Source organism: Strix uralensis, chromosome 4 (genome assembly GCF_047716275.1).
Source record: "Strix uralensis isolate ZFMK-TIS-50842 chromosome 4, bStrUra1, whole genome shotgun sequence".
NCBI classification, from domain to species: domain Eukaryota; kingdom Metazoa; phylum Chordata; class Aves; order Strigiformes; family Strigidae; genus Strix; species Strix uralensis.
In genome coordinates, this window is record NC_133975.1 from 95,844,317 (window position 1) to 95,859,877 (window position 15,561).

General features: G+C 39.9%; 1 protein-coding gene across 7 annotated transcripts in view; it reads right to left on the minus strand.

Moving 5' to 3' along the window:
• The window catches only part of RAD51B (RAD51 paralog B), a 409,346-nt gene that overhangs the window by 215,206 nt on the left and 178,579 nt on the right, over positions 1–15,561 (minus strand). For 6 of the 7 annotated variants that reach the window (XR_012628885.1, XR_012628884.1, XR_012628886.1 and 3 more), the window contains exon 8: positions 6,618–6,714. The exons of the other annotated variant lie outside the window; for it this stretch is intronic. Coding sequence is in view for 3 of the 6 variants with exons in the window: in XM_074868071.1 (XP_074724172.1) it covers positions 6,618–6,714 (97 nt within the window). In the remaining 3 variants the exon portion in view is untranslated. The remainder of the gene's footprint in view (positions 1–6,617; positions 6,715–15,561) is intronic. 7 annotated transcript variants of the gene reach the window in all.

Sequence of the window (15,561 nt, forward strand, 5' to 3'; positions counted from 1 at the left end):
TTAAAATTTGGCTGGATGTTATTATGTCACTACTTCCCACTTGTTGAAATATAGCATCCAAATTAATACAGGCTGACATGACCACTGTTATCATGAAATCTAACTGCTCCATACACCACCGCAACCCTGCATCATGCAGAAACAATCACAGTATCATTTCCCCTCATGGTTAATATCATTTGTTCCAGGCCCTGTAATGATGGTGCACTTCCTTCAGGCATTCTCAACAGCCAGAAGGACTTTATTCCTTCCACAGAAGCATTGGGGTGCGTACTCCACTGTTGCTAGGAGCACAGTTACCAGAAACACAAACACAGTGCAAGCACAAGAACAAAATCCCATTTTGAGTAGGCTCATTTTTCCCTCCAACATGTACTAGTGAGTCCAAAAAAAAGATCCCTCCTTTTTTTGGTGCCCACTGCTTACCTTAAGTGGATGTGCAACATACTATCCTGACTTATAGCAGGTTAAGGAAGATGAGCTCCTTTCTCACCTTTCACTGTATGTGGGCCTAACAATCTTCTTCATGAAGGGTCTGAAGCTGGAGAAGTAATTCAAAGACAGAACAGACTGAGGGAGCAAAAGGCTTCCCACAGCACTGTTAGCAGGCTCTATGCTGGGGTGGTTTCTTAAAAGACAGCTGAGACATGAAGTCCAACAGCAAAATAAAGTATCAGAAAGAAACAACTCCAGCTGTTCCATTACATCTCACGTGAACAAGCTGAGTAACTCTATCAACTCCTTCGCTAAAGTCAGAGATACCCAGGGTTCAGACCTGGAGGCACAATCCTGTGGCTCACCAAGTTCTCCTGTCCCATCATGGGAGGGTAGTTGGCCTTGGGCCTGAGTGGCAACCAAACCATCAGGTGAGAAGTAGCAATTCATATCAGAGTAAAAACAGAGGCAAATCTCACTACACTTCCCTGTATTATCATGACTGTAGAGGGCAAAAAATAATATTGTAGCACTTCACTATCTCAATAAAAACAAGAAGAGAACTCCATTACCTTTTCAATTTTAGTCTTCAGCGTTCACACCTGCACACCAGTCTCAGTTGGGAAATTTACTCTTCAGTATGCATGGACATGGATTAATTGTTGAAATTCACCTTCCAAATAAACTGCAACACCACTAGTGTTATTTGCATTCATTGTCTTTTTGCACATCTAAAATTCACCAACCTTCACAGGGTCTACATAAGGGGTCACAGTCAAAATATCTTTCTTACACCATGCCATGTGGTTCTTGAGTTTCATAAACAGGCCTAGTAATCTCTATACAGATTATTCCATAATGGTAACAAAAAAAAGGGGGTTGGTAACTATTTCCAAATATTTGAGTCTCAGAAATTCAGAGTAGGCTCATATTAAAAAGATAGGCTATTAGTTTATTAATTGTCCTATTTAAAAAACTATTATAATTAACACCACTGTTTCAATGATCCAAGACAAACTATCTCCTCTTTCAAGCCTGCAATAGGTTCACAGAGCATTCAGCTAAAATACTAAATGCCTAAAATGTGCCAAAGTGTTATAATACTTTCTAATCTATTTAAATTCTTATCATGCTGGAGCACTTCACTAGGACATGCATTATTCTGCATTACCTTTAGAACTACAAGGAGGAAGCATTTTAGAAACTTGTTTGACAGCTGCTTCATTCATAAGTTCACAGTTCGTGCAAACACGTATGTTTGTGTTCTCACAGAATATTCTTTTTTGTTTTTATGAAGTCACCTACAGGTCCAACCTTAAGCATAACTGTATACATAAATCAATAAATAAACCAACCAAAACCAAACAACAGCATCTGATCTCTGGGGGCCCCTCAGTTCTCTTGGTAATTCCTTCAGTGTTTTCTCTCCATTTGGCACCAGGACTGAAAAAAGGGATTTGAAGGGAGAGAAGTAATAAACTACAGAACTGGTCTTCCTCTGGGGTGAACAGCAGGCCAACTCATTATTTTCCCCATAGGAATATCGTGAAATATTAAGAAAGAAAAAGAAGTTGCAAAATAAAAATATATCCTCATATTAAAAAAATGGTAAATTGAGGCTTGAAGAATAAAATTACTTAACACAATCTGATAGGAGATCATGGGCAAAGCAAAGAAGAGAAGCGAAAGATTCCAGCTTCAAATCTTCTGCCCCTAAAGTAGGAAAATCCTGTGGGTGGGAGATATTATGGTAGCTTAGTTTTCTCCAGTCTCCACAACACGAAAGCCTACTTCTGCTCAACAGCTTAAAAGAATTCAAGATCACAGCAACAAAGACAAAAAGGTCAGACTAAGCTCATTGCTCACACCATGCACTAAAAATATACAATGCTATGACAACCTGTTTGATGAACACAAATGGCAGAAGATTGAACACTGGCCTCCCCAGAGCTAGCACAAGTTTACAGACAATTTTAAACACAAAATAATTCTGACTTTTCCAAACAAATATTTGAAAGTGCTAGCTGAGACTGAAGAAGCCTGAGACAGCTTTCCTTTTTTGCTTGATGCTTTGTGCACGCTGGGAGGGGGATGCTGTTCTTGCTCATACCAACACGCCCCTGAAATTTTTCCAAGAAAGATGGAGTTTGGCTTTGATGTCTGCAAGAGGAAGTCAGAGCTTGCAGCTGGCAGATACATTAATAGGATAGGCACTGGTGGACTAGAATGGACCTTAAGTAGGTCATACTGTCCTATCTCTTCACAGAAGACAAATGAAACACACAAATATCACCGTCCAAGCTAGTGCTCACACACACAGGCTTAGAATTAATTTCTAACAACTCCCTGCATTAGGTAAAATCCAGTCACGTGAACTTTGAAAAAATAACAAAAATAGTTCAGTCACAGCCACAGAAAACTTGTTTTAAAACTTTCATTAACAGTCATACAAAGTATTTTGTTGTGGTCATTTGCACTCCATTTCTACTGTTCATTTACCCTAATGCAGCTTAAATCTATTTTTTAATTATTAGATAAATTATTTTAACTGGGGTAAGAGCTACTTTTTATATGTTTAAATAATAAATCATTAATTCTTCAAGCTACATCTTGAAGCCTAGTGATAGTCCTGGGCTTGTCTGACCATCTCTGCAATCTAAAATAACTTTAAGGCTTCTTAAAGTTGTCCTTTACTGGAAGAGCTAAACAGAGGCTATTCCATAAAGCAAGGATGAAAATGAAATAGCAGTATTCACATCATCCTCCAGTCTATAACCTCCAATGACAGCATTTGCAAGATGGCTAAGAATGTTGCAGGCACAGGTAAAAACTGAGTTTGGTTCCTAGGGAACAAGTGACAGCCTTATGTGCCTGAGAATTTCAGAGCTGAAGAAAAGCATTATTAGCCTTAACTCTTTCAGATGATAATCTGGCAAATATGTAAAGGCCAAATGAATGCAAGGACTCAGCCCACAGGTAGAGAAACTTTTGTATTTTATACAGCACTTTAATTTCTATCAAACTAAGCATTTTTTTTTTCTGTCTTGAAGCAGAAGTATGTACAGGTCTGGGAATTTAGCTGGACATAACCACTTCCTACAAGAAATATCAATAAATAGTTCAATAATTCTTACACTGCTACATAAATGGTGGGATTTTACATCCAGCACTGCTTTTATAAAGCCTTTAATGTTCTCATAAAAATCTAACATATTTTTAGGGCACAAGTTTTCATGCACTAGATTACAATTTTACAGAAGGCAAGGTTTGAGCCTGAAACAGCTTGACAATGTCCTTTCAGTTTGTTCATCAGATTACCTTTCTGTCACCCATCAGATGAACAGCTTCTTTGGTTTCTTGCCTAATAGAACATAACCCAAGCAATTCTCTTCTAAAGCACAATCAGAAGCAAAAAACAAAAGCCACTGTAACATTCAACTTCTTTCTAATAGCACATGCAGTTTGAAATTTTAATTTCTGCCTCTGTCCAAGAAAGATTACCCTTTTAGCAAACCATTTACAGTGACAGAACTCTGATTTCAGATAGGATTAAAACAACATACACAAACCAAGGTGTCAGAGTTGCTTACAGGACTAATAATGTCTTATGGGTCCTTTCACATCTAGGTCACTGGTTCAAATTCAGCTTTAGTTGGTGATGAGTGAAAAGGAAGAATGAGGTAAGAACCCAGTCATGAATCTGGCCTCTATTCCTGCCTCTGCAACGTAACCACTTTGTGCACTTGGGCTCATCTCCTAACTACTCTTTCCTGCAAATTCTACAGTTGCAAAATAGCAGTATTACGAATATCACACTAATCCTACAACTAATATATTAAGGACTCTTAAAAGTACCCAAGATTGTCAGAAGAATACAGTATTGCTACTTTCAGGCTGTTCAACAGCTAACATGAAATAAATTAGCAGGGAACTTTTTCAGGTCAGGTCAACATCTCGATGTTAAAAAAAACCCCAAACACTGGCCACACCTGTATCTTTTGATAGTAAGATAAACACGGAAATCAAATGCTGAATGGGCCTGGAATCCCGCTTTTATTCACAGGTAGACAGCATGGGTTAATACTGAAGCAAACTAGAAATACAGAAAGAGCCATATTATAGATAAGAAAAACAGAAGGAGAAAACCATGTAGTGTGGAGATGCACTGTGCTGTCCCAGCATATAAATGCCATGTCAATGGTAGTTGACAGAAAAGGGAAGGGAGAGAAGGAAAGAACTTTATCACTCCTGCATCCCTTGACAAAACTTGAATTACTGAAGGAGCCTGCACTGCTGCTGTCTGTACCGTTCTTGTTCTGAGGCTAAACAAAGGTTTGCATTTTCAACAAGTGTCATGCTGGCACATTTTACCACTTCAGACCCTTAATTAAAAACAAGGAATGAGAGAAACAAAGGAAAACAACACACACACAGAGCACCAACACATTTTAACTCATTCTTGGGTTAAAAGGTGAAAAATAATGGCGGTAGACTTTAGACACAACATGATAGCTTCATTAACAAGCTGTTACTGTTACAAAGTCCTGACTTCAGAATACTATTGAACTACAGCTCATACACAGTACTGAGAATCTTTTATATTTGCAGGAAAATTTAGAAATATTACAACTATTCCATGCTTTTTTCCAAAGACTTTTCAAATATTTTAACCACAAGAAAAAAAAAAATCTTATACTGAGAACATATTTTGTTATTACTTTCACTTCAGAGTCAGCTATGCCTTTCTTTTCAGAAGAAGCTCATACAGACCAATTCTGAAGGACAAAGAAAAGCACAAGTACTGTGATCAAGAGCATTTAGTGAGACAATGTGCAACAACTTCAAGCCAAGAAGGAAATCATAAAGATGAAAAATGATGCCAAATCTAGTTACCAAACTTCAACTCTTTCTGACAGAGGTAGGGAGTGATATTCAAGCAATGAACTTCAGAGATACTTTGGCAATGGATGGAGCCAACAAAAGCCACAAGCACAATTCCAAAATGATTTAATGGGCTGTGCTTTGCCCAAGTTCCTACTGGCAAAATTATGAAGTAAACACATCAATCAGTGTTAAGGCATTACAGTAAAGTTATTTGCTGCTCTCTGACATTCAGTTTAATCTATCTTCAACCTCCTTCTCTTGTGCATTGAAATGAGTTGCAGATATAATGTCAGTTTTAACCACTGCTTAGTTGTTTTTTGCCACCAAGCTGTTCTTGTGTTAAGCCAGACAAGCTTGAGAGGGCTGCTTGTGATCAACCAGAACAAAGATAAGCTGACCAGAACTACCAGAAAGTGCAACAAGGCAAGATAAAGGGGAAATACCCATATTATACAAAGTAGGAAGTCTACACGCGATATTCATGTCTTTGCAGGAAAGGTGAGCATTGCTTTACATCATACATTTGGGTCTATGCATGAATTGAACTCTAAATAGCAAACTCCTCTGCATGTGTCCCTGACTGAGGATACTCTGACTATTCTTTGCAATAGGGAATGCTGAAATTATGATATTACTTTGCAAACCTTGATTCAGAATTATCTTTTCTTCTTAGCACAGTAAGTCCTCACTATTACCCCAAATATGTGTGCTTGTCTCTAATTGTGTGCAGAAAAAAGAAACATGAAGATGTAAAGTAGGATATGGTGTCACACAAAACCTCATATTACATTCATGCAATATTGAGAGCTGCAGTTTGAGGCACTGTATTTGAAAACCAGACAAGCATGAGACAAGGGACAGGACTGAGTATTTGCTCTCCTTCATTTGTGACCAGCAGTTCCTCTCTGGAATGACTAATAATCATTAGATAAGATCAAATTTGTAGATTTGCCTGTGTATTAACTCTGCAGCAGCTTCAGAAGACTGAGAAAACAATGATCTAAATGCATGTGAATGAAAGTCCAATGCTGAGGAACACATTATAGAACTGACATGGCTCGAAAATTCATTCTCAGCCCTTAGAAAGTGTCAGATCCTTTGAGTTAATACACTTACTTTCTTTTAATTTATAAATGGACTTTCAGAGAAACTGAAATATAATTTTGTTCCCAGACTGTTTTATGTTAGACTTGATAACTCGACTCTCACAGACCCCTGTATATCAACAGAAGACTGCAAGTTACAATGTGGATTTGTGTCAGTGTAGAGTTTCAGTTCTGATAGAAGGGATCTCTTACCTTCAGACAGGGACAAATCATCAGCTGGAGACACCAGGTCTGCCTGGATGGCAAGGCCATTGCTCAACGATGTGGTAATCTGATTCGTCAAGATAACCTGCAAACAGACAGGGAGCGGGGGAAGGGAAATGAATTTTTATAGCTACTGGAAGGCAGAGAACAGCCCAGGCATGGAGTGGAATCCTCCAGGCACAGCATCCAGGCAACCCTCTCCTTTGACCTTCAGCAAATTCAACACTCAGAAAATTTCAAACTGCCTGCAGAAACTGAAAGAGATAATTGCAAGAAGTGCAGGAAAAGGGATATTGTTAAAAAGGTGAAATACTAAACAACAGTATGTTGATACATACCTAAAATGAAACTACTGTTCTGAAGAGCTTCATTCTCCAGTGAACAATTTGACGCCCCTTACCAAAAGCATCATTTTCTTCATAGGCAAATAGGAAATCTATTTTTGCAGTAATTTCCACGCAACTTATACACTTCTTTCCTTCGGCTGAAACACAGTGCCATGGAGAAAGGTGCTGTAAGGATACATCCTCACTTATCTGAAGCACAAGAGTACTAAATTTCACAGGGCTATCTCTACACAAAATTATTTTTTCAGTGTTTTTCAGGATCGCAAGGCTCTGATAAACAACAGACTGTACTACCCACACAGTGCTCTCCTCTGACAACACGAGCACTGGTCTTGCTTGCAAGAGATGAACAGTTCCTCGCACCTTTGAACACATACTTTTTTCTAGTAACATAAAACATTAAGGCAAACACTGTGAACACCATAGAGAGAAGAGCATAGGAATAAACACAATTAGCTCCTAATGGTTTGGATCTCTAAGCAGCTGCACTTTCCACAATTACAGGTCTCCACTTCATAGACTGACAAAAACTTCAGGTTTTTGGTTTTTTTTTTTTTTTTTAAAGAACCAAAATGATCCTTCTATTTGCACTGAGAACAGACGCCACTCCAAACTCTCTTTGAAATTAATGGCCTGTCTTCAGCTGTATTTGACACATGAGGAAGGGAGAAAGGAATCCTACATGGTACTCTGCTGATGCGGTTTCATGATGCTACTGGAACAAATTAACAGCTTGCCATTGCTAAAAGGAAGAGGAATTTCTCTGCTCTTCCCTCCACTGCTCTTCCCTCCCTCTGATCACGGCTTCCTCCTGCTTTCTAACATTTTCAGTAGTATGACACAACACAGTCTCCATTTTATTTTTCTATTTCAAGACTCCACATAAGCTGTATCAGATCACAGTCATAACTGCAGCGGTGGTGCTGTGGGGCACTGCATCTTCTTCAGGCAGCATGACACGAGCTACCAACAATGTGATGGGGCCTGCAACCTTTACCAAGACCACAACTCTTCCTCCCTGCTCATGTCAGCCCACCCATCTCTGTGCTTGTAAACAGGCAAGGTGGTGCCTGACAGTTTTATGGACGGTATCAACAGGACTAAACTGAAAATTCTGCAAGTCAAATCTTCACGTGCTCAACAGGAGTTCAAGACCTTCAAAGCTCCACAGCAATGTCCCTCATGCTCTTCTGCTACTGACTGCAAGCTCCAGACAAACGTCAGCTGGCTATCACCACCCTGCCCAGTTTAACCATAGGGTGCACCTTTTGGGACTGGGCATTTATGATCACTGCAGTGAACACAGACATGGAAGATAACAGCCTTGTTTGGTCTTACACCTAGGCTAAGGTGTAAGGTTCTTAAGGTACAACTTGCATTACTACCAACAACAGTTGGCAAACACACAAGAAATGCATCACACCCCAGAGCTGCTGCGTGCACCTTTAAGCACCCAAAAGCAGACAGGAAAAGGCCTGGCACACACAACCCCTTGAAGCCACTGATGGCTGTCCTGTTCATCTGATTATAAGGTAAGATGATTCAATTTAATAACAAAGAAGATAATTTATTTAAATATTTAATAAAAACAACAAAGAAGAAAGAACGTCACTTTTTCCTTTCTTCTTGCCAGGGTACTTACTTATCTTCCATTTTAGTGAGTGAGTTTATCCTTGTGATACGATGAACAGCAAAACTGGTTCAAGGCAAATGAAAGGAGTAGGCAGCCAAGAGTCAGGAGGGATAAGGAATGGGATGTGAGACTTTTACTTTTTAACACTCTCTTCACTTCGTTTTCACTGTGTCACAAAGCCCACAGCCTTGCTTATCCATAGAGGCTACTCTGGCAACCAGGCATAAGATACACCAACAACATGGCACAACACTGAAGCTCTTCCTCAATCCGGTACTAGAAAATGTGCCGAATTAGAACACACTAACTTATACACACACACGTACTGCTGGGGTATGAAGTTTTCATTGGCGCACTTTTGCAATGATCACACTATTCACAAGTGTCAAAAGCTCTGTAAACAATTCAGTCATCCCAGACCTGTGCCAAGATAATCTTTGTACTGTGCCATCATGTATTTTATTATTTATGCACTACATTTTAAAGAAAAGCTACTGTGCTTAAGTATCTTTTTTGAAAGAAAAAAAAGACCTAAGAACACCGTATTTCATATTGCTCTCCTTCAAAGGAAACTAACTTTAAAGGCTTCAAAAATCAAAAGAAAAATGAACAAGAATAATGCAACTGCATTTTTTTATCTTTCAGATTTTTGGCCTCCTCTAACCAGGAACTCCACAGCACTGTTAGCTGTAGGACTGAAAATCTTCTTCACCCTTTATGTTTAACTCAAGCTACGCCTCTAAACTTAGATTTCAATTTCTGATGTGTCCTTCAATAACTATTCAGTATGAACAATATCCTAGACACCCTGTTGTACTGTTTAAAAAATCAGTTTAAAAACGCGGAGTCCTACCCAAGTAAATGTTCCTCTCTGGCTTGCTCTGAGGATGGGAGTTGAGTGTATTCTTAGTTCCATGACTTCACTGATAGTTAAACATTTGCTTAAATACACGTTTAAATACTATCTTGAATAAGCACACTTCCTCTGAGATGAAGCCATATGCATGTACAGAATGCTTATTTTGGAATTAACTGAAAATTATTCTTCATTTCTGCAAGCCTGCAGAGCCAACACAGAGATTCGATTCTCCCATAAGTACAAGCCAAGAGGCTGTTAGCTAAGCACTAAATTTGGCATCAAATTCTGTCACACTTCTGCAGCCTCACTTACTGCATCAGGTATAAGTACTCCTATTATCAACCAACCAATATTCATCTCTGTGCACCTACCATAATACAGTTTGAACCTCACTCTGCAGGTGTACAGAGTGCTCCAAACTCTGACTGGCTCAAACAAACTACAGGTTGCTAACAAAAGGAAAAAAGCTGGCCTTTACTCAGCTCCAATTCCGAAGAAAAAAGTTAAGGCAATCTGATTTAGAGAACTCCTCTGAATATACACATCTATCTTCAAAACTTCAACCACATGCCCTTACTGGAAAGTGCTAAGTTTTCTTTTATTTTTCCCAAAGTAAAACTTTGGTCATGAATACTTTGGCAGTGAATAGTGCCATTCATACAAGGCCTTATATTTTCAGCATTCCCCAAACCTACAGATGTTCAAATTGAAGTCCTGATTGTTGATACGACACCATTTCAGTGTCACATCTAAAGAATGTATTAACTTTTCCCTGAAGTCTCCTTCACTAACCTGAAAGACATGATTACACTCCATTCTGCTGTCCTTTGAAATAGTTCAACGTATTGAGAGAGTTGCAAATAGGTGTCTGAGGGAATGGTTAAGCCTGACTCTAATGTGGAGAGAACATACAGGCAGACAAAGGAGATCTGGAGTGAAACAGCTCCATGGCTTTCTGATAAGTAATCACATTTGTGCATGGACAGAATCAGCTGAGTCTCACACATTGCTTCATATGTGTGTGCACAGAATATAATGCTAGTTCTGATCTTAATGATGCCATATCTTACAAATCACCAACAAGAAGGTTAGAGTACCTCCCTTTGATCTGCTAGGTTGCCACACTTGAAAGAAACCGCCTCTCACTGCTAAACAGTGCCTGGAAACAGGCTGGGGTCACAAGTCCAAGCAGCCTCACTAGAAAGACTGCCTTGCACTGAATTAGCAATAGCGCTTCCTCAACTTTTCATTGGAGATCTGCCATTAACATACAGATCAGATTTACCCTGTTCAGTACAGGAGACCTGCCAAGTCCTCAGACTAAGTAGGTAAGGAAAGGTTGCCTCTGTTGTGGTTCCTTTCGACAGATACTGGACATCATTACCAGCCAAGCATAGCTTCCACTTAAGAGCTTCAATGCCAGTCAAGAGTTTATTATCTTCCGCCAGAACACTTGACAATGAGAATATTGCTACATGATATTTTAATGTTATCATATTGTAATACATAGTATTTTAAAATACATCATGCTTTATGGAATACCCAGTATTTTAAGAGGAGCTCCTATTTTCAGCATCAACTAATGGAACAAAGTATTTCCATTACCACTTTGTGAGTAAGAGTCACAAAAAAATTACACCTCTCCACACCCAATTGTGTCCTGACATGTGCAACAGGTAAGGAGGTTGTGTTACTGCTTACTGTTTCTACTTTGTGATGAACAGAGAGTGTAGGGCTCCTTCAGCCAGTGACTCTGCATGAATGGAAAACACCCTCCATTGCTAAAAGAAGAGGAAAAAAAAAATATGAAAAGGTCAGCTAGACAGCTCAGTAACACTGGAAACTTGCCCCACGCAGTCTCCTATGGAGTTCAATGAACCATTGCCTTTAACCTTTCAGCCTATTCACTTGCAACTGGTTAAGCTAGCTATTTAACAAGTGAAAATTTACAGTCCTCAGCTTTCCAATTCTGACAGAATTACAAACACTGTAGAAATTCACTCAGATTCAAATTTCCAAATCACTTCTGGGAAAAAGTCTACTACTTAAAATACCACACAATTGACTGACCACACAATTTCCCAATCTTATGAAGATTTTTACTTCAGCATAGCAACCTTAGATTGTAAAGTAACCCCTTCTAACCATTAGAAGTGTTATGACAGAAAGAAGAATCCTTTTCCTTACAGTTAGAAAACCTGGAGATAAACACACGAGACAGTGGGAACACATTTTCAAGTTCCTAATTTTAGATATCTTTAAAAAATACCTACTCTTCTGATCACTTCCCCAATTTTTATATGTGCTGATACCTGCAAAAAAAATGGAAACAAGAAATTTTCAAGGAAAATAGCATTCATGTTCTAGACAGGTCATTGCTACTTCTAAAATTAATCCAGAAGTCAACACTGCTGTTTATATTCTCTTGAAATCTTTACATGTTGTTGCGAAAATAGAATCTCCTTCCACTGATGTGACTACAGCAGATGCCAGTTTTCTGGAAGCACAGTAGAAAAGTAAAAATACTTATTTAAGGTGCCTAAACTCCCAACAGCCCCATTTGTCGGGAATAGCACAGTTCCTGCATATGTGGAAAGCCCCTGCAGGTCCTGGGAGAGAGCTGGCCTAAAAACTGAAATATGACTGCTTTACACAGAAGAATAAGCAAACTATTTTTTGTTTGGTTATTTATACAGTACCATTTTTCAAGTACTCCTCCTGCCCTTCCTAGGACCACACTGAAACTACTAAATCTGACTTTGTCATCCTTGTAAATCCAGTTGAGTAAATAAGTCATTTTCTGTAAACTTGTGGTCTCAGCCTCCTTGTTAGTTTATTGCAAAATTAAAGGGAGCTCAGCACAGAACTATCAATCAGTAACCAGCAAAGGTATAAAGTCTTCTGGAATGTACCAAAAGGTAAAAAACCCAACTCTCTCATGAAATAGCTGTTTGTTATAAGAACAGAGCAGAATTCCCCATTTTGCATGCAACACTATTTAGGAAAACTCTTATTAAAGGCTTCCTATTGAGCTGGGAGAGCAAGCACAAGGACATTTGCAATAATCCCAAATTACTCCACCCTTATTAGTCCATGTATTTTGTGGTTTTCACTGTATTCAGGCAATGTCACTAGAGAGCACCAAGTACAAGTGACAGTCAGCGGGGCTGGGATGCTGACTCAGCATGCTGGAGGAGAAGGAAAAGTTTTACTGATCCTCAGCCATTCTTCATACTGGTCCCTGAGGAGGCACCTCTCCCCTTCCCTGAAGCACAGAGCTTTTAACGAGGCACTCAAGCAGTCAATAACAGGTCAAAACAATGGTGACTACTGTCGAGGCAAGTGCACCAGCAATACCACAAAGCCAGATGGGGCAGGCAGCAAACCTGGAAACAGAAGTGAACAGTGAGAAAACTGGGGTGAAGCAGCACGCTTCAAAGAGCTGTGAGAACAGCTCCTTGATACTGGCAATGGTCTGCTCAAGGAAGAACCTTAAATTACCACCACCTGTCTTAGTAATAGGGTATTTGCGATCATCATCTAAGCTACGTACTAAATTAGCTTTTTCTTCAACTTCTGTTTCTTCAGGGAGTTTTTATTCAGCATCAGTAGCCATTTACCAGAAAAGCTGTCAAAAGTTGTCAAGGACCTCAGCAGGACTTGTACCTAACATTCGCAAGCAAGAAAACTTCCTTTAAACCTGAGCTTTTTCAGTGAAATCAGGGAGTTACAGACAGAAAAAGGAAAAATCTGAACTGCAATACTGAGAGCTCCTAAACAAAACAAGAGTTTTTAAAGAGAGAATTTCAGGTGCCCACAGCTACCGGGCACTTGAAGCTGGCTACTGCAGCAATGTTCTGCGGGGGCTCACCTCGCAGGAGAGCAGGCTTCTCCATTGAAAAGCACAACCGAGCTGTTCTGGGCTCCAGGACCAAACCAAGCACATTTATATCACAACTATTACTATGATAGGAGATTAAATATATACACATATCTTCATTCTTAGAAAATGTAAGCTATTTTGGCTCATACAAACCAAATACAGAAGAGAAAACCCAACAGTTTATCATCTCAAGTCCCAGCAAATCACCACACACACCCAGCACTCATCCCAGTGGGTGTCCCATGCTCCCAAGCTGAGCGGCCACTAGCCCCAGCATCTCGGATTTCTGCAGGGAAGAACGAAAATAATGTCAAGTACTCTACAGAGCCCAGCCATCACAAGCAAAAAGTCTTATAATAAATTCCCATGACCAAAGTCATACACCACTTCTGGTGTTCAATCAAGGCCTAACTAACAAAGATACTCAAAAGTACTTTTACATGTTGTACTAAAACGGTAGCACAAAGCTCCTTCACTGCAGGCATAAGCAATAGACAAGTGCCCACGTTTAACAACTGTTGCTAATCCATATCGGTTGAAAGAAAAAGTACCTCTTACAACCAGCTTGTTTATACATGACAGAGGCATAGGCTGTAATGGTGCTGTAACGGTGATGCTCATGTTAGAGGGAAGTAGATGGATGTTTTCAGACACAAAGGCATAGCAGCTACCCTGACTGAAGGCAAAGAAGGGGCCCCTGTGCCAAGAGCAGTTAGAATTCACATCTCAACCAACGTCACCAGAATCTGGCATAATTCCCTGAATAACAGATATATATACTCAAACCACTGGAAACCTATTGAGAAACACTTCCTAATCCTATAAGCAATCTAGCAACAAGTGTTGGCCTTGCCTCAGAGGAATTTCATCTGTACTTATTTTCAGCTGTACCTATTTTCACCACATCCAGGAAAAAGGAAAGGGCAATTAAACAGTCTAACTGCATAGAAAAAAGAAAGTAGATTCTCTGGAAGGCTCAAAAGCACCTTTTAAATGATTAGAGACCTGTTGTTCAGGACACAGTGCTGCTAGCTGCAACCTTATTAGAGCTCCGAGGACAGGACTTCCAGCTCCTGCTTTGCCACGGTATCTCTACCCAAGCTTCTATTTCCTCCTTCAGTGAGGCAATTCATAGCAGCAGAGGTCATTTTATAGTCACTGGATTTCACCGGGTATAAATAGGAGTCAGAAGAAACCAAGGAATCTTTCAGAGACTGGCCACTGTATTTACATCCAATTTATTCTGCTTTGCATAGGAAAAGTACAAAGTTATGCAATTCTATTCCATAAGCCTTCTGGAGAAGTAAAGCATCTATTCACATGTCTGCCAACTGCTTAAAAATAATCACAATGAATTAATAAAATTTCCACCAGAAGAAAAAAAGAAGCAAAACAAAACAAAAGCATGCTGTTCTCAGGCAGCTACACGTCTTCAAGTTGAAATGGCTACCACCCAGCGACAGCCTGAGGTCTTTAGCCTTTCCTCCTCTGTGAACAAGGAAAGCAGCCAACACAAACGTAACCTTCAAAATCCACGCTGCAGCACCCTCGTGCTGTGCTGCTCAGTGAGAAAGGTTTGTGTGCCTGGAAGGCCTTCACATCCAGCAGCCTGCACAGACCCATTCACAGCGATGTGTGTAAGACACCCCCTCAGAGGGATTGCCACCCGCCTTCATACTCTGCCAGAGCTCCAGGTTAGTTCTCAGCAGACCTTCCCTCTCCTCCACCCTCCCTTCCAGCCTCTGCATAAGGATGGCTTTCCGAATTGAGCTTACTCCTATGCATAGCTTGTGATGTACCACGGTAAGAGACTGGTCTGATACGGGCTGAGCCAACGCGGAGTACCTTGCAGGAAATCACTGTAATCCACAGGCAACTTTTACAGTCAAATCTGCTGCACTCTCAAAGTGGCAAACACCAACGCTTAAAAGGGAGTTTTCTGACGAATGCCAAATTGTCTTGTAAAAAAATAAAATAAAATTATGAATTTACAGTTAGCTCTTAGATCACACGCTGTTCTCAGCAACAGAGCTTTTGGTTGGTTTAATTTGTTTGGTTTTGAAGGACAGGGAAGAACCTGGGTTGTCTGGAACATCAGCAAGGTAGTACAAAACTTCAGTTCTGCTCTGGCATGCTCCAGGATGAGAAGAGAGCTGAGTATGTCTCCTACTCTTTAACAGGATTGCAAGGAAGTCAAAATTCATGCTTAG